This window comes from Colias philodice, chromosome 13, assembly GCF_061535455.1.
Source record: "Colias philodice isolate Cphi_HAF_F1 chromosome 13, ilColPhil1 Martin Lab GWU primary, whole genome shotgun sequence".
In the NCBI taxonomy this organism is placed as follows: Eukaryota; Metazoa; Arthropoda; class Insecta; order Lepidoptera; family Pieridae; genus Colias; species Colias philodice.
Genome location: NC_143098.1, coordinates 11368824 through 11395380, shown reverse-complemented (window position 1 = coordinate 11395380; position 26557 = coordinate 11368824). Strand labels below are relative to the sequence as shown.

The following is a 26557-nucleotide window of genomic DNA, read 5'->3' as shown; positions in this document are numbered from 1 at the left end:
ATAACAGGCTATCTATTCCCAGCCAAAGTTACATAACTATGTATAAAATATGTACTATATTATATAGTACTCACTTATAAGTGACCACAATAGACCCCACATGCGCTGGGTGTCCAGGCAACGGTTCGGCTTGTCTGCGCCACGCCATCGACCCACACGGCTGCTCCCCCCCACATTGTTCCACCCCTCCCCCTCCCCCCCGGATGGGCTCCCCCCGTTGGGCACCACGCCCGTATTGGTGCCCGCAGACGAGACACTCGATGTAGGTTACACCCTGGAAAAACATTTGTTTAGTAGGTATCGTTTGACAGGTTATAAATGTACGTTTTTTGTAATTTTTTGGTACTCCAATCGTAAAAAAATGAAATTTACCGCTACAAAAAGCATATTTTATGTTAAGTAAATGGAAGATTTTGAGTGCAAAATTAAAGTAGTTAATATTTTCATAAGCTTAAACGTAATTATGTATTTAACTTGTCTAAAACATTTAATTGCTATTTAACCTATTTTATCAAAAACAAAAACAACACCAAAGCACACACCATGCATACAAGCTCCCCTCCACCCCACTCACCTCAGTATCCCTAATCTTCTGCAAATGGGCCTGTAGACACCGCAAATGTATAGCATGTCTACATTCCGCCAACGCCACGACCCCCGCGGGTTCTCCCCCCTCCCCCCGCGCCCCCCTACCGGCCAGCTCCCCCCCGCACGCGGGACACCACCCCCCGGTGTCGTCGAGCCAAGCAACAGGGAGCACGCTAGACCAGACCGCCCACTCGTCGGATGATATGCCGACGCAACGCGGCTTTTGGAGAGGTTCTGGTGGACGGACGGATGAAAAAATTTAATATATGTCACCGCACGATAATAAATGATACTAAACAAACAATGGAAGGAAAGGACTATAATAAAAAACTGGTCATCCTATCTCGCACATTTATTTTAATAAACTGGTCATTCTATCTCGCACATTTATTTTAATAAACTGGTCATTCTATCTCGCACATTTATTTTAATAAACTGGTCATCCTATCTCGCACATTTATTTTAATAAACTGGTCATTCTATCTTGCACATTTATTTTAATAAACTGGTCATTCTATCTCGCACATTTATTTTAATAAACTGGTCATTCTATCTCGCACATTTATTTTAATAAACTGGTCATTCTATCTCGCACATTTATTTTATTAAACTGGTCATTCTATCTCGCACATTTATTTTAATAAACTGGTCATTCTATCTCGCACATTTATTTTAATAAACTGGTCATTCTATCTCGCACATTTATTTTATTAAACTGGTCATTCTATCTCGCACATTTATTTTATTAAACTGGTCATTCTATCTCGCACATTTATTTTAATAAACTGGTCATTCTATCTCGCACATTTATTTTAATAAACTGGTCATCCTAAAAAACTAAAAAGCCCACTTCTCTTGTGCACTCTGATTTGCCAATTTACTTGGTATCGTTCCTCCTAGTTTATTTCACAAAAATATATAAACGATATTATTTTCTTATTCCAACAATAAAGTGTCTCTTATTAGTCAGTTCTTTAAAGAAACGAATCTTCAATGGCGGCGCTTATCATTCCCTCTCGCTCACACACGGCCGTACGGTATGCAAAAAAAAATGGAAAAATAAAATCACTAAAATGTATTTGATTTTCCCTATAATAGTTTTTATCATAAATTTACAATGACAATTATGCATTTGCGAAAGTAAATAATGTTTTCTTGGAATTTGACAAAATATGTTCTTTGGGAAAAGTTGTTCAGTTTTATGGGCTTATTACAAGTATTATGGGGATTTTATTACATTCTGTATACGTAAATATGATAATTCATATAAATACACAAATACAATAACAAAAAAGTTTGTCAACAAACAATTTGAAATAATTAATAAAATAATTATCAATTTACGTTATTTTTATTTTCTTTTTTGCTGATCCTACCATCTGTCAAAGTCAGCTTTGGCCGCCATTGAAGATTCGTTTCTTTATTGAACTAGCTAATACCTGTATTATTAGAACTGTCTTGTGCTAGTGTGAGTGTCGACTCGAAGACGTCATCACTCCCCATGCTGCAATTTAGCAGCTCGCCCACAGACGCTTGCTAAAAACAATGGAATCGATATTAATGGTGACGAATAATAAATAAATAATAATGCTGGTAATAACAATGCCCGTTATGTTAATGACGTTGCAGAAACTAATAAAAAAAGGTCTTGCTGGCTATCTGTCAGTCAATAATGATGATGAAGAAGAAAATATAGAAGAAAAAGATATATATGACATATTCGATGTAGGAAATGATAATAATGCTCTTTTTGATAACGATAATGCTCATGCTAATGCATATATAAATATGATTTTGTTGATGTATATGTAATAATGCATAGAATGAATGAAGATGATGATGATGCTACTGTTAAATCAGATAAAGGTGATGATGCTGCTAATAATGTAGATAGAGATGATGCTGTTACAGATAAAGACGATGACACAGCTGATGCTGGTTATAATCCATGCATATAATAAAATCGTAGGAAAGTCAAAACTGTACATTGAATTTGTTTTTAAAGAATACTTGGGGCGTGATAGATATCGAGGCCAAAAATACAGTTTTCAGAAGTTCGTCGGTTTGTCTGTATGTATGTCCGGGCTAATCACATAAAGTACTGCATGGATTTACTTCAAATTTGGTACAGAGATAGCTTGAGACCTGTGGAAGGATATAGGATAGGTTTTATCCCGGAAATCCCACGGGAACGGGAACTATGCAGATTTTTCTTTTCTTCTTCGAAGTCGCGGGCGGAAAGCTAGTCATACAAATATACATATATGTATATGTTACAGTCAAAACCCTGAACCATTCAATATCCTTATTGACGGTTATTAAGGTTATTGACTAAGGGCGTCGGTCAATATCCTTACTGACTGATTTTATCTGACAAAATCAGTTAAAAAGGTTATTGGCCGACACCCTAGTCAATAACCTTAATAACCGTCAATACGGATATTGACTGGTTCAGGGTTTTGACTGCAGCATATACACAAACCTGTCCGTCCTGCGTCTCGTGGCTGAGGTAAGTGGACACAGTGTCGACGCTGTGCCGGCGGCCGCAGCGCGACCCGCACTCGGTGTCCGTGTGCCGCCCGTCCGAACACCCGCCCTCGGACGAGTCCGCGCCGGAACGTTCTGCGGCTTTGTTGCCTGGATCGAGGACAGAAGGAACATGAACATGGACCTTATTACAAAACATTTTGCATGTTATGAATACCTATAATTGTTTGTTACATTTAGGGCCGATTTTTCAATCCCGAGATAAACAGTCTAATAACTACCCCTCGAATAGATTTATTCAATTATTTATCTAACTCATAACGGCTCGCCTATTTTTCAATCGTAATTTATTTGATGAATAACTATCTGACCAAATATTTCCATATTGGCAGCTCTGCTCTCGGAGTGGCGAAACAATTAGTCAGGTTAGAGCGGGATAGAGTCAACTCTTGCAATTTGTCAACAACCGTCATTATGACTCACGTCAGGAGTGCATTTTAAGTTTGTCTTGTATTGCTCTTGTCTTCTATGATTGTTGATTGTTGTTTGGATTCGAGTAAAGAGATTGGTTAAATTTGTGTTTCAATTTATATACATATTTTACGATGGAAACGACATACTTAAAGGCAGCGTTCGGCAAATTTTCAATCGCATGGTCATCAGTACTATCAAAAACATCAATTTCAATATGATTTTAATTGATAATAATTATATAGAAAGAAGGTTTAATTGTTAATAATTCTACGCTCTATGTCATATGACACTCTATGACATACGAAAATATCCCAAATTTGACGCGTCAGTTGTCAACTCAAACGATCTGGCCGTTGGAGCAGCAAATAAAGAAAGAAAGAAAGAAAGAGAAAACGTTTATTTAATGACACATAGCCTCACACGTACATAAAATTAAAATAGATTTTTTCCTCAAATAACGTAGACGTAACTTTTGATTTAATATTTTTGTGGATGAATAGTTGTCAATATATCTGTCACTGTCACCTGTCAGAACATGCTTAGATGTCGAATAGTATAAATTGCCGCTTTCCTTTGACTCGTGGCGCAATCGTACGGATCGTGCCTAGGGGCTCGGACGTTGTTTATACGACGTTTGACCCAACTACCTTCACTTTGCTAATAGTCGTTGACTTGCTGCGATTTGTTAATCAATTAGGTAGCTGTGTAGAATCGCAGTGCATTCTTATTACATATCAAACTAATATTTAAACCAGCCTCTCGCGTGTATTGTGTGTGATTGATTGATTGATTGATTGATTGATTGATTGATTGATTGATTGATTGACTGACTGGTTCAGGGTGTTGTTATAAAGAGGAAACGCATATACTATTGGACCGATTTTGATGAAATTTGGCACAGATAATCTTTAGACCCTGAGAAAGAACATAGGGTACCTTTTATTGCGAAATATGTACCACCGGCGAAGCCGGGGCGGACCGCTTGTATTTAATAAATAAATAAACATGGATAACTTAAAAACCGGCTCTAAACCGTATGCACCAACGTTTCCACAAACAATGTGCGAGGCTGTGCAGCGAGTGTGTTAAATAACCAATCATATAGCTTCATTTAGTTTGTAGTTTTTTAGCGTTTGAAGCGATTACTATTGATTATTTACAAACACATTCCTCGCTACACATTCCTCATTCTTCCCACATTATTGGTGGAATAGAAAACTAAAACCATGGTCTAAGTAGAAATCTTATTAAAAATTATGTTTTAGCGTCAAGCACATCGGATAAGGACAAGTTTAAACCTGTGTACAAAAGTAACATTTTTGAAATAATACGGGGAATGTTCTCGCTTTTCAACCAATTAAGATTTACAGAATAATTCCTTGCCAGTTGGCACCATTATTGTGATGTATGAAAAATAAAGGACTTTTAAAACATTGAGATATTAATACTACGTATGGAGACGACACCGCCTACATCACATATGTTCCGCTCAACATAGGCCATATGGCTTATCTGAACTCAGTCGCTTTAGCGCGATGGTCGCGTTCATGTCTGTTTTGAATATTATTTAGTTTATTGTCATATCCTACAATAGTAATTTAAAAGCTAATAATTAGTAACAAAAATTATCTAAAATTTCACTCATTGTCACTGATCGAATGGGTTGCTTGGAAGAAAAAGCTTGTAGCAATAAAGCCGCCTTTTGACTAAATATGATGTCCTCCTATTAAGTAAAATTTGTATTTTCTGTTTGTGTGCAATAAAGCTTATAAATAAAATTTCTCACCAAAAATGTTCAAATTGTGCAGTATCTGTCTAGCCAAGCCCGGTTTCCTCTCCCTAGGGGATGCGCTCCTCGCCCCTCCCCTCACCTCCCGCGCGCCCCCGGCCGGCGCGGACTTGACCGATTTCGCTGACTGTACCGATTGTACGGACTGTACGGATTGTACGGACTGTACTGATTGTACGGATTGTACTGATTGTACCGAGTGTACGCTCGAGCCGGTGTGCTGCTGTGGTATGCGCGGTCGACGACCTGCGAAATAAACATTAATTATACAATTAATATAAATAAATAAATGACCTATTCGATTTCATTTAAAACTTTTTTTATATAGTTAATGTGTTTTATCTAACCCAAGTAACACTTAGACCTCATTCACACGAGAGCTTTTTTAACGTCCGTTAAAAAAGCGTCCAAATAGAACAAAAAATGCATTCCCAAGTATATGTTCACACGTCAGCGCTTTTAAAGAGCGACGCTTTTTTATCGCGCAGTGTTCTATTTTCAACGCTCGGCGTTGGGCGTTAAATAAAATAGACCATAGGAAACTTCTTATTATAAAAAAGCGCCGGCGGCCGGCGCAGCGTTCAGTATGCCGCACGCTCGCTCAGCGGTCGCACGTGTTTGTTGTGTTTGATGAATAACATCAGAAAATCGATACGATGTCGTGGATTGTTGATCCCGAATTATTAATTATAGAGGTGGAGTCTCGTCCGTTGCTATATTCAAAATCATTACCAGAATACTCGAATAAAATTATCAAGAATGATGCCTGGGATGACATCGCAAAAAAACTATCTGTGGACTGGGAAAGCCTAAAAAATGAGGAAAAAAATAGCCGATGTATGTATATTTATTTATTTTAATCAAATTGCTATCCATCACTACCCATATATATGAATATCCACGCGGATACAGTCGTGGGCTAGTAGTAGTAGGTAAATATATAATTATTTCTCTTTAGTCACTATTCTGTCTATTGATAACTTGGTATTGCCATGGAATAGAACCTTGTGGCGATGTAAAATATTTAGCGAAATAATCTCGTATTTCCAAACCTGTGTGGTTACTTCTTAGACCTGTCGGTTGTAGGCCTTGCATTGTACTGTCAAATAAAGTATCATCAAATTGAAATCCATCTTTAACTCTTACAAAATTGTGTAGGACACAGCATGCCTTAACAACCGATATTGTTCGATCGGGCTGAAGATCTATAGCTCTTGTTAAAATCCTCCACTTGTTTGATAGAATACCAAAACTGCATTCAATCATTCTTCGTGCTCGTGTTAGTCGATAATTATAAACACGTTGTTGCACGGTCAGGTTGCGGTTCGGATATGGTCGTAAAACATGTCCAGATAGGGCAAACGCTTCATCGCCAATTAATACAAATGGCATACGTTTCCCATTCAGATCATAAGGTAGAGTTTTCGGTTCTGGTAAATCAATTTGGCCTGATTGTAATTGCCTGTTAAATGATGTATTTTTAAATACGTTTGAATCAGTGGAACCCCCATATGCTCCTACTTCAATGCAAGTAAAACAATAGTTTGCATCACAAATTGCCATTAAAATTATGGAAAAGTAATTTTTATAATTATAGTAAAGTGAGCCACCTTGATCGGGTTTTGTTATTTCAATATGTTTGCCATCGACAGCTCCGATCACATTGGGAAAATTAGTGCGTTGATAAAATTCTTCTGATATTTTTTTAAAGTCGTCCTTTGTTTTTTCTGGCATATAAATAGGCATTAAGGCAATTACACGGTTCAACGACCTTAATGATTCTGTCACTACATTTGAATTTGTTTTTTTAACCGCCCTCTATAAGGGCGCTTGTGCACTACAAGGAATTTTACTGTCCGGCATTCCGATTTTTTACGGTCCGGTGTGGCATGAAAAAACCGATGAATTGCTTGTGCACCTGTCCGTCTTTACTCGGATCAGTGCGGTTCAGTTCAAGGAAGTTTGGCGGTATACTGCTATCATAAATGATTGTTTTTGCATTTTACAAGAAACGAGTAAAAAATATAGAAGGTGAAATATTATATTACTTCGTTATAATAAAAAGTAAAGTTCCGTAAGAGATTTAAAATGCGTGTTTCACTTATTTATTTTAATCGGTGACGAGGAGCTAAAGCTATTCCCACTTGAACTTTAACTTACCAACACTTACTTAGATAATAATTATAGGTCAATGCTTGGTCAATGTATATAAAATAACAATACCGACTTCTCAAATCTCATTGCCAACTAAAAGAAAGTAAAACAAGAGCTTGCTTTTAATTGGCATATGCAGTAAAAACAGTAAAATCCAAGCAAGTGGGCATTCGAAAACAATTATACCTACAGCGACTCGTAGACACAAAAAACCATCCGGAATAGGGAAAAGTAAAATGTCGGACAGTAAAATTACGTATAGTGCACAAGCTAGTATATAGATTAATGGCGTGCCATACCGGACCGTAAAAAATCGGAATGCCGGACCGTAAAATTCCTTGTAGTGGACAAACGCCCTAAATATACATCGTTGTTGAAGTAAAAGTGACCAAAGATTATGGAATTGTATACTGTATCGTATTGTATCGTAATGTGTTAGTGGTTTCTACCTAATTTATGTTTTCTCTGAGAGGCAGTAACATATTACATTTATGAATAGTAAATATTGTGTACTATGTATGTTGTAAATGTAATGTAGGAAGACTCATCTTTCAACATTAACCGTTATAAGCAAAGTCTCTACTACATGACCCATTCTGGAGACCTTAAGATGACTAAGCAAGTAATTATAAGTTCTAGAGTGGGGAACAGTTAAGAAAACACCGATTTAGAAATTAATTTTATTCAACACGGACTCTACTATATTCTGGAGACCTGATGATGGCTAGGGTGGAGAACATCTCACCTACAGAGATATAAAAGATGGAGTACATTATTTGACGTAATTCTACCTATAGAACGGCCTCTACCATGTCATGGTTTATCGAATGGTAATGGTGACCAGGCAAATGTATTTAGCCTTCTCTGTATATCTCTTCATACCTAGTAGGAATATATGCATGCAACCTACACACACCGAAAAAAAATAGGGGAACGGACAAGAAATCACGTTTTTTTCGACTTGTTATGTATTTTGTAGTTACTTCGGGGTTAATTTTTTAAATCCTAATTTGAATGTTGGGTTGTAGAATAAAAACGCCTTCGTGACAATTCATATTTTATTATTCCTTCACTTGGTACATTCACTTGATAGTTTTCTTAAATCCATACTAATATTATAAATGCGAAAGTAACTCTGTCTGTCTGTCTGTTACTCAATCACGCCTAAACTACTGAACCAATTTGCATGAAATTTGGTATGGAGATATTTTGATACCCGAGAAAGGATATGTCCTATGATAGTAGCCTATGGGCTACTTTTTACCCCGGGACTTTGGATAGGTTTTATCCCGGAAATCCCACGGGAACTATGAGGGCTTTTCTTTGACTGCGCGGGCGAAGCCGGGGGCGGAAAGCTAGTCTTACATAAATCACAAGGCACGGCTATGGCACTTATAGACCGCACTGGTCGGCTGTTTAAGATCAATTGGCTCGCTGATCGTCTCTTCAAAAAATGTAAGCGATCGACTGTCAACTAACCAACTGGAGGGGAGGTTAAGTTGTCAGGCGGTAGATTAAAAATAGCAGAAAACCTTGTCTATGGAAATGTTCTATGTATGATTTTAAAATTTGTAACACGAATCTATTTCTTTTTTCCTCGGAGAGTCACTGCAAAGGAATTATTTTTATATAATTTATATTTTTATGAATCACTAGCTTTCCGCCGGCGGCTCCGCCCGCGATTTCAAAGAAAAACTCGCATAGTTTCCGTTCCCGTGGAATTTCCGGGATAAAACCTATCCTATATTACTCGTGGATAATGTAGCTTTTGAATGGTGAAAGAATTTTTAAAATTGGTCCAGTAGTTTATGAGCCTATTCATTACAATCAAACAAACAAACAAACAAAGTTTTCCTCTTTATAATATTAGTGTAGAAGAAATCATCGGTTCACCCAGTTAAAAGTGCGGAGGTAACGGAACCAACAAAAAATTCAGTTGAATTGAGAATTTCGTCCTATAATGGCGTCGGCTAAAAATGTTGCTATACGTTTATGTCAGTTTTGACTTTCCTACGATTTTATACAATAATATAAAATTAAATGATTTTATACAATATAAACAAAATTGCTGATTTTCGGCGGTATGGCGACCATTTGGAACTGTCTGAAAAGTATGGCATGGCGATTTTCGTACATGGCTACTGGACGATGATTATTGATTACCTGTGCAAAAATTAGCCTGGTACAAATGGTTGAATTTTTTTTTAAATCAACGCATTCACGTCGGTATTGTGGGCTGTAAATTACACCGGAAAAGTATGGCATGAAACTACCGCCTACTTCTTTTTTATGGGCTATCGGTAAATCCTAAAATTTTTGTGTTACAAATCGTTTGCCTTCCGTAATTTATCCGACGAGTTCGACTAACGCCCACGCGACTAGTCTGCCGGTATCACTGTTCTGACCGTGATTTTTCTTTTTGTCATTGCGTACTAAGACCACTGTAGAACCGGCTTCCTGTTACAAATGACCCAAAATTTTGTGTCAGTATCTCCCGGATTTGGATTGTTTTGGACCCTTAAAATATACGATAGAACAGCAATTAATCTTTTTTAAAAAATATTCAAGGCACAGGGAAAGTCTGGTTACTGTTTTATAGGTATGTGTTTTCTGATAATATTTTACTGTCAAAAATTATCAACACTGGATATTATTCAATGACGCCTTTCAAAAACAAAACTAATTTACAAACAGATTTTTATATCTTTACATACCTATTTTTAACTTTCATTTCATGAACTGCTCATGTAAATACCTATTACAATCTGGTTTAATTTAACAAAACATTCAATTCGGTGAATTTTAGCGTTATTTTGCAAAAAAAACCGCACGTACATTCCCCCGTCCGAGTCGAACTGACACCGTCAAATTTCGTCGAAAATATGCAATAGAGTTGAGGTTTTATGTGGGTTTTATTATAAATTCGAGATTTTTCTTGATAATTTAACGATAATAATGAAAATTGAAAAAACAATCAATACAAATTGTTACAAATATCATAACATATTTTTTGGTGTAAATTTCATGTATAAATATGTAGCCGTTTTCCTAACAAAATGCGTTTTATGTTCAAAAAGAGGTTGATTTGTATGTATTTTTTTTATGTTTAGGCCGTTCTAAACTGAAAAGTAAACAATACACTTTGTTAATTATATCCTTGAGTATCACATATATTTTTTTTAAGACAATCGTACCAACAGTTTCCTCAACAAAATTCAATATGTATAAGGTGTTTTTCGGTTTTGACCATAGTGATCACCTTAAGGACGCATATACAAATTGACGCGCATCAATTTTACGTTTTGAGTCTTACTACTACACGTGCACGGCTCACACACACAGCGAAATGCGAGAAACGACGAAATTATGACTAAACTGACACGACTTGATAATTGAACTTATTTTTATTGCCATGTTTTTTTTTTTTAATTTACTTTGATTTGTTTGTAACGTTGAATGGTCACAAAAGTAGATACCATTTACCTAATTTCATTGGACAGTGATTGATTGGTAAACAAGTACTTGCCAAAGTGTACTTCGAAGACGGCTACTGGAACTAATAGATGATTAGAGCTACGTGTACCAAGTTTGGGCTCATTTTGTTAGTTATGTTGAGACCTTACCTCCGGACTTGATGGAGTGACCTGAAGGTGTACTTCGAAGACGGCTACTGGAACTAATAGACGAGTAGAGCTAGGTATGCCGAGTTTGGGCTCGTTTTGTTAGTTACGTTGAGACCTTACCTCCGGACTTGATGGAGTGACCTGAAGGTGTACTTGGAAGACGGCTACTGGAACTAATAGACGAGTAGAGCTAGGTATGCCGAGTTTGGGCTCGTTTTGTTAGTTACGTTGAGACCTTACCTCCGGACTTGATGGAGTGACCTGAAGGTGTACTTCGAAGACGGCTACTGGAACTAATAGACGAGTAGAGCTAGGTATGCCGAGTTTAGGCTCATTTTGTTAGTTATGTTGAGACCTTACCTCCAGACTTGATGGAGTGACCTGCAGGTGTACTTCGAAGACGGCTACTGGAACTACTAGACGATTTGAGCTAGGTGTGCCGAGTTTGGGCTCATTTTGTTAGTTATATTGAGACCTTACCTCCGCAATTGATAAAGTGACCTGCAGGTGTACTTCGAAGACGGCAACTGGAACTAACAGACGAGTAGAGCTAGGTGTGCCGAGTTTGGGCTCGTTTTGTTAGTTATGTCGAGACCTTACCTCCGGACTTGATGGAGTGACCTGAAGGTATACTTCGAAGACTGCTACTGGAACTAATATACGAGCTGAGCTAGGTGTGCCGAGTTTGGGCTCGTTTTTTTAAGTATATAATTTTGTTGTGGTATCAAATGCAAGTGGGTTTTCGAAAACTAGAAAGAAAATACTTTTATTTGGCACATACATATACTACTGATAGGTACTTGCAAATACTTTTTAAGTTCCAATATACTGAAACATTACTATAAATAAAATGTTGTGTGGTTTTATGAAACCACGGTAAAAGTGTTCGAACGGTTCCGAACACTGCTTTGTGTAGCGCATGTCGCGTGCTGAGTAGGTATACCTACTCGGCAGCCGCGATACACGCGACATGCGCTACACAGACCAAAAGGTTTGAGACGATGTAATAAAAGTTTCACTTTAATAAAATCTATCAAAAATCTTATATCATACGTATATAATATGTATCTTTATTTATATCTAACTAGCGACCCGCCCATGCTTCGCATGGGTGCAATGGCACGGCCGCGGCGGCCGGCCGGTACCGCCGCAAACGCTACGTCCCGCAATTTTTAAATCTGTAATATCTTCGAAAATATTCACTTAAATCATACGGTGTATAGGGCCATATAGATCTATATTAAATGAACAATGTATTTAAGGTATTTAATTGGTTAAGAATTAATGCTGTATTGGTTAAAATCGCTTCGAAAATTAGCCATTATTTGTCGTAAAAAGTAAATGACAAAAAAAAGTAATTGTGGGTTATCCATAAGAGATAGACATATACCATCACGGACTTTTCCGTAGACTTTTTCAATGTGTACAATACTTAGTACATTATTTTGATAGAACTCGTAGGGTTCAACCTGCGTTTGCAATGTAAGCGGAATAAATGTTATTATTTACGACATCACATTAGAAACCTCAAAAATAACAGTACTTTTCCACTATTTAATGGATGTTATTATACATATAAACCTTCCTCTTGAATCACTCTATCTATTAAAAAAAAACCACATCAAAATCCGTTGCGTAGTTTCAAATATTTAAGCGTACAAAGGGACATAGGGACAGAGAAAGCGACTTTGTTTTATATGTACTATGTAGTGATGATAGTGATAATATAATGTATTTATCTATTTATAATCAACTAGCGGTCCGCCCCGGCTTCGCCCGTGGTACATATTTCGCAATGAATATAAAACATAGCCTATGTTCTTTCTCAGGGTCTAAAGATTATCTGTGCCAAATTTCATCAAAATCGATCCAGTAGTTTATGCGTGAAAACCATACATACATACAAACCTTTCCTCTTTATAATAATACTAGCGACCCGCCCCGGCTTCGCACGGGTGCAATGCTGATACTAAATACACTACAGAAAAATTGTGAACGTTGTATAGGTATAAAAATATAGCGGCCCGCTCCGGCATCGCAATTCGCACGGGTATAAAATACATAGCCGGGCGGCCGCAAACGCTACGTCCCGCAATTTTTAAATCTGTAATATCTTCGAAAATATTCACTTAAATCATGCGGTGTAAAGGGCCATATAGATCTATATTAAATGAACAATGTATCCATGGTATTTAATTGCTTAAGGATTAATGCTGTATTGGTTAAAATCGCTTCGAAAATTAGCCATTATTTGTCGTAAAAAGTAAATGACAAAAAAAAGTTATTGTGGGTTATCCATAAGAGATAGACATATACCATCGCGGACTTTTCTGTAGACCTTTTCAATGTGTATAATACTTAGTACATTATTTTGATAAAACTCGTAGGGTTCAGCCTGCGTTTGCAATGTAAGCGGAATAAATGTAATTTTTTACGACATCACATTAGAAACCTCAAAAATAACAGTACTTCTCCACTACTTAATGGATCTTATTATACATATAAACCTTCCTCTTGAATCACTCTATCTATTAAAAAAAACCGCATCAAAATCCGTTGCGTAGTTTCAAAGATTTAAGCGTACAAAGGGACATGGGACATAGGGACAGGGAAAGCGACTTTGTTTTATACTATGTAGTGACACAGATTAGAGAATAGTTACTTCGTAACAGATACATCACTCCCATACAAAAGCTAAAATACCTACGCTATATTTACCTACAAAATGCGCCGCAACTCGGCTGCAGTAAGAAATGTACTCTACGAACACGCACCGAGAAGCGAGTTTCCCGCGCACGCCGCGTGATTGCGTCATCAAACGAAAACTTTAGGGTTGTACCGAGCGCGTAAATTAAACACAGAGTTGCTGAAACACTTAATTTTTTATTGTTAATTATATTTGTTACATTATACAATAAAAAAAATGAAATCTTATTGATAGATAATCTTATTAATAACCGGGCATCTTGGTAGCGAGCGCGGGAAACGTGACGCGGGTGCGCAGTCTCGCGTGTGCCAACCAACTGCCGCTTGGGTCGGTACCGACCTACTGTGCGGTAGGCACTTATAGCGCGACCTTGAGCGAGTGACGGAGGCCTGGTAGTGATGCCACTTTGCGTTGTAATTTTATAACTCAAGAACAGGCTCACCTATCCAAACAAAATGTTTAGGCTTTTTTCAGACTATTAAGTACATGGTTTATGTGAAGTTTGGTAAGGTAGAGTAGTGTATAGTATGGTAGAATAGGGTAAAGTAGTGTAGAGTAGAGTAGTGTAGGGTAGGATAGATAGGGTAGGGTTATGCAGGGTAAAAGATAAAAAAATGGATAAAACTCAAGAAAAACAATTCTTTTTAATTAATTCTTAGTTTTCATTATATTACTATGGCAATTTGATGAATGTTCCTGTAGTATGTATATTATGCTGTATATTTCTTTTGAATCTTGGATCGGTCAATTCTGGAAGGAGGCTGTTCTTATAAAATCGAATTAAATGTGTCTTCATGTTCTCCTTCAAAAATTGATCGTCATATCTTTCCGGTTGCCCTTCGGGTGTATCATCACGACTACCTTCACGTAGCTCTAATCGTCTATAAGTCCCAGTAGCCGTCTTCGAAGTACACCTTCAGGTCACTCCATCAAGTCCGGAGGTAAGGTCTCAACGTAACTAACAAAACGAGCCCAAACTCGGCATACCTAGCTCTACTCGTCTATTAGTCCCAGTAGCCGTCTTCGAAGTACACCTTCAGGTCACTCCATCAAGTCCGGAGGTAAGGTCTCAACGTAACTAACAAAACGAGCCCAAACTCGGCATACCTAGCTCTACTCGTCTATTAGTTCCAGTAGCCGTCTTCGAAGTACACCTGCAGGTCACTCCATCAAGTCTGGAGGTAAGGTCTCAACATAACTAACAAAATGAGCCTAAACTCGGCATACCTAGCTCTACTCGTCTATTAGTTTCAGTAGCCGTCTTCGAAGTACACCTTCAGGTCACTCCATCAAGTCCGGAGGTAAAGTCTCAACGTAACTAACAAAACGAGCCCAAACTCGGCATACCTAGCTCTACTCGTCTATTAGTTCCAGTAGCCGTCTTCGAAGTACACCTTCAGGTCACTCCATAAAGTCCGGAGGTAAGGTCTCAACGTAACTAACAAAACGAGCCCAAACTCGGCATACTTAGCTCTACTCGTCTATTAGTTCCAGTAGCCGTCTTCGAAGTACACCTTCAGGTCACTCCATCAAGTCCGGAGGTAAGGTCTCAACGTAACTAACAAAACGAGCCCAAACTCGGCATACCTAGCTCTACTCGTCTATTAGTTCCAGTAGCCGTCTTCGAAGTACACCTTCAGGTCACTCCATCAAGTCCGGAGGTAAGGTCTCAACGTAACTAACAAAACGAGCCCAAACTCGGCATACCTAGCTCTACTCGTCTATTAGTTCCAGTAGCCGTCTTCGAAGTACACCTTCAGGTCACTCCATCAAGTCCGGAGGTAAGGTCTCAACGTAACTAACAAAACGAGCCCAAACTCGGCATACTTAGCTCTACTCGTCTATTAGTTCCAGTAGCCGTCTTCGAAGTACACCTTCAGGTCACTCCATCAAGTTCGGAGGTAAGGTCTCAACGTAACTAACAAAACGAGCCCAAACTCGGCATACCTAGCTCTACTCGTCTATTAGTTCCAGTAGCCGTCTTCGAAGTACACCTTCAGGTCACTCCATCAAGTCCGGAGGTAAGGTCTCAACGTAACTGACAAAACGAGCCCAAACTCGGCATACTTAGCTCTACTCGTCTATTAGTTCCAGTAGCCGTCTTCGAAGTACACCTTCAGGTCACTCCATCAAGTCCGGAGGTAAGGTCTCAACGTAACTAACAAAACGAGCCCAAACTCGGCATACCTAGCTCTACTCGTCTATTAGTTCCAGTAGCCGTCTTCGAAGTACACCTTCAGGTCACTCCATCAAGTCCGGAGGTAAGGTCTCAACGTAACTAACAAAACGAGCCCAAACTCGGCATACCTAGCTCTACTCGTCTATTAGTTCCAGTAGCCGTCTTCGAAGTACACCTTCAGGTCACTCCATCAAGTCCGGAGGTAAGGTCTCAACGTAACTAACAAAACGAGCCCAAACTCGGCATACCTAGCTCTACTCGTCTATTAGTTCCAGTAGCCGTCTTCGAAGTACACCTTCAGGTCACTCCATCAAGTCCGGAGGTAAGGTCTCAACGTAACTGACAAAACGAGCCCAAACTCGGCATACTTAGCTCTACTCGTCTATTAGTTAATTTACGTGCGTTAATTTACGTGCGCGGGACTCACTAAGAGATCTCTTTAAGAATATTGGTATCCTCACTGTACCATCACAGTATATATTTAATAATGTTTTACATGTACACAAAAACGCGGACTTACACACAAAAGTAGGAGATAGACACTGTTATGGCACAAGGAATAGAAATAAAATTGAAATGCCATTTTATAGGTTAGCTAAAGTTAAAAATTCATTTATGGGCCAAGGTATACGTTTTTACAATAGAATTCCTCATAGTATTAAAGAGTTTAGTAGTGTTAAATTTAAAACTTATTTAAAAAATGTATTAGTTCAGAGAGCCTACTACAGCATTAAGGAATATATGGAAGATGAAAATCCATGGAGGGTTGTCGCGTAAGAATAACAGGACAGTTCTTTGGCATATTATGATAATATATAATATTATGTAGTTAGACGTAAGTAACATGTAATGTAAAATTATATTGTATATGGACATGACTTTAAAAGAGCAACTATGGAGTTTCTTGCCGGTTCTTCTCCATAGATACTGCTTTCCGAATCGGTGGTAAATTTAAAGAATGTAATGACGATTCAAAAGTGCTTCTGGAAGAAGTCTAATTGAATAAATAAATGTTTGAGTTTGTTTGAGTTTGAGTTCCAGTAGCCGTCTTCGAAGTACACCTTCAGGTCACTCCATCAAGTCCGGAGGTAAGGTCTCAACGTAACTAACAAAACGAGCCCAAACTCGGCATACCTAGCTCTACTCGTCTATTAGTTCCAGTAGCCGTCTTCGAAGTACACCTTCAGGTCACTCCATCAAGTCCGGAGGTAAGGTCTCAACGTAACTAACAAAACGAGCCCAAACTCGGCATACCTAGCTCTACTCGTCTATTAGTTCCAGTAGCCGTCTTCGAAGTACACCTTCAGGTCACTCCATCAAGTCCGGAGGTAAGGTCTCAACGTAACTAACAAAACGAGCCCAAACTCGGCATACCTAGCTCTACTCGTCTATTAGTTCCAGTAGCCGTCTTCGAAGTACACCTTCAGGTCACTCCATCAAGTCCGGAGGTAAGGTCTCAACATAACTAACAAAACGAGCCCAAACTCGGCATACCTAGCTCTACTCGTCTATTAGTTCCAGTAGCCGTCTTCGAAGTACACCTTCAGGTCACTCAATCAAGTCCGGAGGTAAGGTCTCAACATAACTAACAAAACGAGCCCAAACTCGGCATACCTAGCTCTAATCGTTTATTAGTTCCAGTAGCCGTCTTCGAAGTACACCTTCAGGTCACTCCATCAAGTCCGGAGGTAAGGTCTCAACATAACTAACAAAACGAGCCCAAACTCGGCATACCTAGCTCTACTCGTCTATTAGTTCCAGTAGCCGTCTTCGAAGTACACCTTCAGGTCACTCCATCAAGTCCGGAGGTAAGGTCTCAACTCTCAACATAACTAACAAAACGAGCCCAAACTCGGCATACCTAGCTCTAATCGTTTATTAGTTCCAGTAGCAGTCTTCGAAGTACACGTTCAGGTCACTCCATCAAGTCAGAAACTAAATATGAAATTTATAATCCCATAAGCATGGACGTATAAAAAAAGACGGACGCCGTATTACGAACAAACAACGTGAAGCCACCATAGTAAGCTAGCGATCGTGTAAAGACAATAAACACGCACACACTCTCGCCATAGTAAGCTAGTCGGCCGCCATTACGTCGTGAACTACCGACTGATTAACTGCGTCACTGTTTCACAAAAAATATTTAAAATGCCGTCTTGCGTGGTTAAATGGTGTCGCAACAGTACAATTTTAAATAACAAAACACAAGGGATTACATTCCACAGGGAAGCAAGTTATTTCTTTTATGTTTTAATGACAAAATTATTACGGCAAATTTTATAGAAAAAAATACAGCCGCCATTGTCATCAGGACAGCTGTTGCCATGGCAACATGGCACACACACATGGATGTTTCGCCGCCATTACTAGGCTTCACTCAATGTTTAGGCGATATACCGTCCGTCTTTTTTTATACGTCCATGCCCATAAGTATAAAATCTATAAATAAAATAAATGCGTGAAGGATCAAGTTTATTAGGTGAAATATTTTGTATTCGTACAGTGATCTTTTCGTAAACGAGGAGCTGCTTACAAGCGTCACAGTATCTACTCACAACGGCGGCTGAGCGCAGACTAAATTACTAAAATATTTCATTACAAATTGTGTTGCAATAATTCAAGGTAGTGACAAATAAAATAACCCTTATTTCAATGCAATAAGTATCACGCGTTACAGCTAAATATGTGAAAAAATAAGATTTGATTTTAATTTTTTTCTCAGCCTATTTGTAACATTTTGATAGTTTTATCTAGTACCTTTTTGAGTTAGACATGTCTACTTACTTAAAATATTTTTAAATAAATCAATTTGTTTTATTAAATACAAGAAAAATGTTCGTTTATTCAGCACGATATTGTCAATTTTGGGTGAAGAGGCAACGGAAATTATTTTTTTCAATATTATAAACCAAAATTTTCGACTTAAAATTTAGTACCTTTTAAAGATTAAGGAGTAATCTATTTATGGTTATTTTTAGTTAAATTTGGTTTTGTACTATTTCGCCGCAAAATGCACCGAAAAACTGCGTATTTTTGTCAGATTCGTAAACGCGTCCTTAAACAATTCCATATTGCGTCACAAACTTGTTTAATAATGTAATGTATGGTAGACACTCCAAGCAGAAATTGATAGTGTAAATCATGAAAACTGTTGCCTGATGCTAGAAATCTGTAACAAATGAAATTTGATGGCACATTAATGGCACATTCTTTTTTAGGCAAAGACATACAAGCAAAGTGGAAACACTTAAGGGACAACTTCCGGCGTGAGTATCAAGCCCATAAGGATGTTACATCAGGACAAGGTGCAAAAAAAAGAAAAAAATACCGATACTACGACCAATTACTTTTCTTAGTTCCACATGTCAAAGATTCCAACAGTTCTGGAAACTACAGCACTCCAACTAATGTACCAGAGCAAAATACTGAAAGCCAGTCAACACTGAACATTGAAAATTCACCTGCTGCTGGATCTTCGACTGCCACTCCTGATCCTCCAAAGAAGAAAAAGAAAATTACATCATCCTTTGAGGATGAAATCCTGAAAGCCATAAAGTCTGATACGGACGAGGACAAAACATTCTGTTTGTCACTGGTCCAATCCCTTAAAAAGATGGACGATGACACCAAAATGTTGGCAAAAATAGAAATTTTGAACGTAATTCGTACTTTTTCAAATAGGTCGAATAATATCATCATCAATCAATCTAATATACCAAATATTGAACCATATTTTAATCACCCAAATTCAAATTTTACGCTTCTACCAATACCCACCTTTACTCAAACCATACAACAGCTGCACTCACAACCAACATCCACTCAGGCTCGTAATGAATATCAACAGCACTTACAGTCAGGAACCACATTCATTTGCACTCAGATGCCACAACAGCAATACTCACAGCCAACATTCTCTCAAGCCCGTAATATGCATCAGCAGCACTCAAAGATACACCGAACATCGTCCTTGCATCAATCTTCCTCAATTAATCCTATAAAACCATCAAAAGTAAATAAGATTTTAGAGAATCGTCAATACCGCCCTTCAACTGATTCAACTGCACAAAGTACTCCTTCTCCCCTAACCCCTTCTCCATCAAACATTGACCCGATAATTAATATAAGTTCACCAGATTCAGATTTTTATTGATTAAAATCACACTAATTCAAACACTAATTTTAAGATCCCAGGCAACTTTGTCATTAAGAAAGTCATTAACTTTGTAATAACCGCGACTCAGTGAGTTTTATTAATTTTAGTAAATATATTTTAACTGATATAAATATTAATAAAGATGTTTGTTTTTAATTAGATAATAAAAGGTATTTTTTAAATTAATTATTATTGTTTAACTTACCTCAGAGTAAAGTGAGTTTTCACGCGTTATTGTTATTAATTTTAGTAAATATATTTTAACTGATATAAATATTAATAAAGATGTTTGTTTTTAATTAGATAATAAAAGGTATTTTTTAAATTAATTATTATTGTTTAACTTACCTCAGAGTAACAGCCAGTCGTTGTACAGGTGGTATCGCCAAACGCATGTTGGTATCTTGAAGTTTTATTTGAGGCCCCACTATTTCCAACAATTCGTCAAAAGTTGTTATAGACATTCGAAAATAATTAAAAAAAATTCCGGGGTATTGCCTTAACTCTTCGTACAGTGTCACAAACTGCCCTTTTAAGTATCTCTGTTCATTCAGAGGATGTACCCAGAATGCCTTTTGTTTTCTTTTTCGTCTTTTAATAACACAAATCGCTAGTGCCATTAATTTAGCAGAAACCATTTCCACGTCTTACTGAAGCCAGAGACGAGACATGAGTGATTTTAAAGCGTTAGTATGAACAACCACAGAGAGAACGTTTAAAAAGCGCCAACGCCGGGTTTTAACGCAACGCTTTTTTAACTCTCGTGTGAATGAGGTCTTAATCCCTACTATAACATTATAAATGCGAAAGTAACTCTGTCTGTCTGTCTGCTACGCTTTCCCGTTTAAACCTCTCAACCGATTTTGATGAAATTTGGCACAGACAATCTTTAGACCCTGAGAAAGAACATAGGCTACCTTTTATCAAAACACCACGCGGGCGAAGCCGCAGGCGGAAGCTAGTTTCTTATATGTACAATTTTATTAAAGACTTAAATAAATAACAATAAGATCAACTGTACGCAAAAGACGCGCCGAAACGGATATCTTATAAGACTGAACAAACCTTCATCCCAATTTTTAACCGACTTCAAAAGGTTATCAATTCGGCCGGTATTTTTTCGTGATTTTTTACAACTCACCATCAACGACCGGCCGATCTGGCAACACCGGCGGCACGGGCGGGGACCTGGTCAGCGGGTAGGGGGGGTGGGCGGCGCGTCTCAGCAGTCTCAGCGCTGAGCCCGCTGCACTGTGCCGCTGCGCTGTCATGTTGCACAGCGACGCTGACCAGCCTTCGAATGTAACAGCGTCGATCCCGCGGTCCCACGCTTCTTCTAGGTGGCATTGGATCTGGGAAAAATCATTGTTTTTTCATATACTCTATATTTTTAACCAGTTACATCCGAGTTATTTATGAAAAAAATAGTATATACTTTAAATAATTTGGTAATCTATATATATATAAAACTCAAAGGTGACTGATATAGTGATCTATCAACGCACAGCCCAAACCACTGGACGTATCAAGCTGAAATTTGGCATGCAGGTAGATGTCATAACGTAGAGTCCCTTAAGAAAGGATTTTAGAAAATTCATCCCCTAAAGGAGTAAAATAGCGGATGAAAACATATACCATGAAAATTTATCTTTTCCACGCAAGCGAAGCTGCGGGCAACAGCTAGTCTATTATAGATGTTGAATTTGTTAAAAATTACTTTTTACTTTATTTTACTATACTATTATACTCTATTTGCAAATTATACAAGGTTCACGCTATACCAATAAATTAAAGGTATATATTTATAAAATTGGTTGCATTTTGTTATGACTCACTTCAATAATTGACAAGATTGAATTTAATTAACAGTTGTATTCTATAAACGTAAACACCAAAAAGATACTAGATACAAAATCACACAACTAGAACACAAAATCAAGTTTATACAACTACCTAAAAAATGTATGTACCTGCAAATTAGATCTGTATATATTCCTTGTTTTTTTTTGTTTTTGAGTCACATAAACTTTTTTTTTACCTCCATCGGCAACGGATCATATCGCAGTTCAGCAGCTCGTGGCGGGTCCGCGAGCCGCGCCCACTCCCAGCGCACGCCGCGCCCGCCCGGCGACTGCACGCTGTAGCACGAACGACGCACGCGGCATTCTGATACTCCTACATGTGTTCAAGATTATTTTATGAGGTTCTGTCGTCGTAGCTGTTTTAATTTGACCATGCAAAAATTGTTTATGAGGGTATTTTGTTGCAATCATTTTAAACACTTTTAATCCGTTTCATTTTATAATTCAGACAATCATTGTCAATAAATATGTGTCTATTAAAAGTTAGCAATGTCCGCTCTACACACAAAACAAATGAAAATCTTAAATGTTTTGAATTTTTGAAGTGAAACTTCTATATCGGGGTTGGAAAAAAATTTAGTGTAACATTTTTTCGTTACGCGTGACATTTTTCCGTTACGCGCCATCTTTTTCTTATCCCTACCACGCGTGATTCGACGTATTTCTGTAAAGTTGCTTAAAGTAAATTATTTTTCGAAAATTAAGGTCATAAAGAAGTTTCACTTCTTACGTGTGTACACTAGTACACGCACACATTTTTTTATTTTCCATGACACATAGGAATTATGGAAATATTATATTTTAAGTTCAGGAAGTAACAGGCACTTTTGGTACACTCATTCAATTGTGAATAACTTTATCAGTCAACCTTGACAATAGCATTGAATTGATAACATAACTTGTGGCACATTTAAACAGCCAACTAATAAAAAAACATACCCGACGTCTCCGAGCACTGTGTCAACGTGCGCAAGTTCACGTAATGTCCCTTGAGCGCCGGTTCAGCATCAGCCAGCACCACCCTCGTCAGTTTCTTAGCATGTGCTCGCTCTAGTGTCCTCGCTACACCAGGGGAGTGCGGCAGCCACTGGCCTTCATGCTGCCACTCCCACACAACCACGCAGTGCACGGAAGACATCACCGGTGCATTGTCTGTAATAGAATTATTAATGGAGTTAATAAGGACGAAAATTGCCGTGAAATAGGTCTCATGATAATAATATGTGATGCGTCAATTATCATTTTTGTACAACGGTGCATTTACATTTTACATCAAACGAGCATATGCTTATTCTAACCCCACTATGTAAAATTCTCACTTTTAAATGTAAAATTTTCTAACTGGACCCTTAGTGTGTTCAAACAAACAAACTCTTCATCTTTGTAATATCAGTATAAAAAAGTGAAGTCCCATGTCCCCTAGTGGGGTAAGGGGCAGATGCATTATACATCTGTTTTACTGATCGATTTTCTTTAGGGACAAGTAGGTGATCAGCCTTCTGTGTCCTACCAGACCGAGACATTTTTTATTGTCATCTCTACCGGGAATCAAACCCAGGACCCCTCGGTGCTACGCTCACGCGTCAACCACTGTACCAAAGAGGCGGCATAATACCAGTATAGATAGTATAAATTATTACAAATTATTTCAATTTAACATTCCCATGAATATAAAAGATAATCTCATTAAACAGGAAGTAGATTTTGATAAGAAAATTATATTTAACGTACAATAAATTTATGTATTTCATAAAAATATTATCTTCATTATAGAGGAATTTATTTCAGCTCAATGCTTGAATCTAATATCTTATATCTTATATATATTATAAAGGCGAAAATTTGTAAGGATGTATGGATGTATTAGATGTATGGATGTTGTTACTCTTTCACGTAAAACCTACTGAACCGATTACAATGAAATTTAGCACACATATAGAGGGTAACTTGGATTAACACATAGGATAGTTTTTATCCCGGAAATCCCACGGGAACGGGAACTATGCGGGTTTTCCTTTGCAAACGCGGGCGAAGCCGCGGGCGGAAATCTAGTTTATTATAAAGTCTTCATTTCAATTTCTTGTGAAAAAATATTTAATCACCTGATTTACAAAAAATGATATATTTTAAGCTTAGAAAACATATATGTATATTTGTTTCTAAGCTTATATAAACTGAGGTAGAAGCGGCATGCATGTACAAACTTGTTCCATCTGAAGTCAGCTAATTAGCCAGGTTGCGTTTAGTAGGTTATTTTGCTAACTCTTTTTGGCTAATGGTTTAGATGTATATACTATCTTTATCTCACTACAGAGTATGTGAATATGTATGGTACTAAACTCAAACTCAAACATTTATTTATTCAATTAGACTTCTTGGAGAAGCACTTTTGAAACGTCAATACATATTTTTTACATTTACCACCGATTCGGAAAGCAGTATCTATGGAGAAGAACCGGCAAGGAACTCCATAGTTGCTCTTTTAAATCATATCAGTATTCAGTATTACAATTTAATTTTACAAAATATGTAACTGTATATTATCATAATATGCCATAGAACTGTCCTGTAGTTTTTACGCGATAACCCTCCATGGGTTTTTATCTTCCATATATTCCTTAATGCTGTAATAGGCTCTCTGAACTAATACGTTTTTTACATAATTTTTAAATTTAGCACTACTTAACTCTTTGATACTATGACTATTTCTTTTGTAAAAAAGTATACCTTGGCCCATAAATGAATTTTTAACTTTAGCTAGACGATAAAATGGCATTTCAATTTTATTTCTGTTCCTTGTGCCATAACAGTGTCTATCTCCTACTCTTGTGTGTAAGTCTGCGTTTTTGTGTACATATAAAATGTTATTAAATATATACAGTGATGGTACTATGTTTGTGTGTGTGTAAAATGTAGATATTTCTTTATGTCCCTCAAGTTTTTATTTATTTAGATAACGCGGGATGGCTTTAACTGCCAGTTTGTTGGCATAAACTGCTTCTATGTCAGTTTATGTATTCTAAGATTTTAAGAAGTCAATTAAAAGCTATGCCACTTTTATTTAAACTATGTGGATTACTAAAAATAAAGTTTTGTAAAATTCAAACACAATATTAATCATTAAAATATAGAAGGAACGGTTCAATACTAGGTAGTGATGTCAATATGATTAAATTCAAACATACAACATGCTAGGAGAATCATCATAGCATTATACTAATAAAAGTACTCCATTCTCATATTTAGTTTATAGCGTTTTCTCGAAATGATGAGCAGTTTTAACGAGTTGAATATTGTTAACTAAATAGAATGCTTGATGATTTGATTGTATTGTACCAATAAAGATTTCGATTCCAGAAACTAATAAACAACAATTAACTTGTTGTCACTTACCATCTTGTAAAAATTAAACTGTGAACTTATTCCTTATGGCTTTCAAGGAGGGTTTGGAGTTTTGGCTGGAGGCTTTCAATATAACTTTTAATTATTGATATGCCTTTTCATCGAAGTTCTATTTACTATAACTTACTGGTGAACGAATAAACAAACAAATTCACAGAAATTAGCGTCGATTCCATCATAAACTGACAACACAACTGACAAGTGACATTTGACAATTAGGATTTTTGAGTTTTGATCACAGATTAAAACTTAGTTTCTACCACTTTTTTCTACCAAATGTTCACATTTTCGGAGTGGGGCTTCTTCGGCGAAATGTTAAACGTAAATACGTATAAGGATTTTACAATGATTTATTCAAGGCTTAACTATGGGCACAGAATACATAATAGAAGCTAAACGCTACAGAACGGACACTCTCCGCCTCCCGCCAAAATTAAACACTCACCCCGCACGATCACACTATAAATGCTATAAATACGCTATAAATGCTATAAATATCAAATTGACATAAAGTAATTTTATTATATTTTTGGATTTGTGATTATCGATTTTCGTAGAAAATGGTTAAATATTGTGCCGTTTACGGATGTATTTCATCAGAAAAACGCGAATTTCTTTACGCTAGTCACAATTAATGTGCGAACCCTAAAGCACACCCCGGACACTCCATACAAAATTATCGTTTTAACAGTCACACTGTAGAGACTGCAAATGTGTGTGTTAACGCTATAAGGTTGGCACATTTGTGACTAGCGTAAAAAAAATTCGCGTTTTTCTGATGAAATACATCCGTGAACAGCACAATATCTAACCATTTTCTACGAAAAACGATAATCACAAATCCAAAAATAATAAAATTACTTTAAGTCAATTTGATTTATGTTGTCAATCTTCGTTGCGTATCGTCCTTGGTTTAGCTACTATTATCTTAGGGCGTATTCAGAAAGAAAGCTTGAAACTTATAAGCGCTTATCGGCGCATGTCATGTTCATAATATATTTTGCTGCGCGGGTTACCAGCGCTGACAAGCGCCGATAAGCGCTTATAAGCGCTTATTAGTTTCAAGCTTTCTTTCTGAATACGCCCTTAGACTATTATGTATTCTGTGCCTAAAGCGTAAACACACACATTTG

The 26557-nt window shown here is 37.4% G+C and overlaps 1 protein-coding gene and 1 long non-coding RNA gene across 3 annotated transcripts in view; both read right to left on the bottom strand.

Moving 5' to 3' along the window:
• dx (deltex E3 ubiquitin ligase) overlaps positions 1-25620 on the bottom strand; it is a 29049-nt gene extending 3429 nt beyond the window's left edge. For both annotated transcript variants that reach the window (XR_016316517.1, XM_089702842.1), the window contains exons 1-9: positions 25416-25620; positions 22962-23174; positions 22199-22335; positions 21302-21512; positions 5336-5584; positions 3071-3225; positions 2028-2124; positions 575-822; positions 75-274 (exon numbers count right to left, since the gene is read on the bottom strand). Coding sequence is in view for 1 of the 2 variants with exons in the window: in XM_089702842.1 (XP_089558968.1) it covers positions 75-274; positions 575-822; positions 2028-2124; positions 3071-3225; positions 5336-5584; positions 21302-21512; positions 22199-22335; positions 22962-23160 (1496 nt within the window). In the remaining variant the exon portion in view is untranslated. The remainder of the gene's footprint in view (positions 1-74; positions 275-574; positions 823-2027; positions 2125-3070; positions 3226-5335; positions 5585-21301; positions 21513-22198; positions 22336-22961; positions 23175-25415) is intronic.
• Positions 1-26557, bottom strand: part of LOC149483681 (uncharacterized) — a 163200-nt gene that overhangs the window by 3429 nt on the left and 133214 nt on the right. The gene's annotated exons all lie outside the window — the stretch shown is intronic.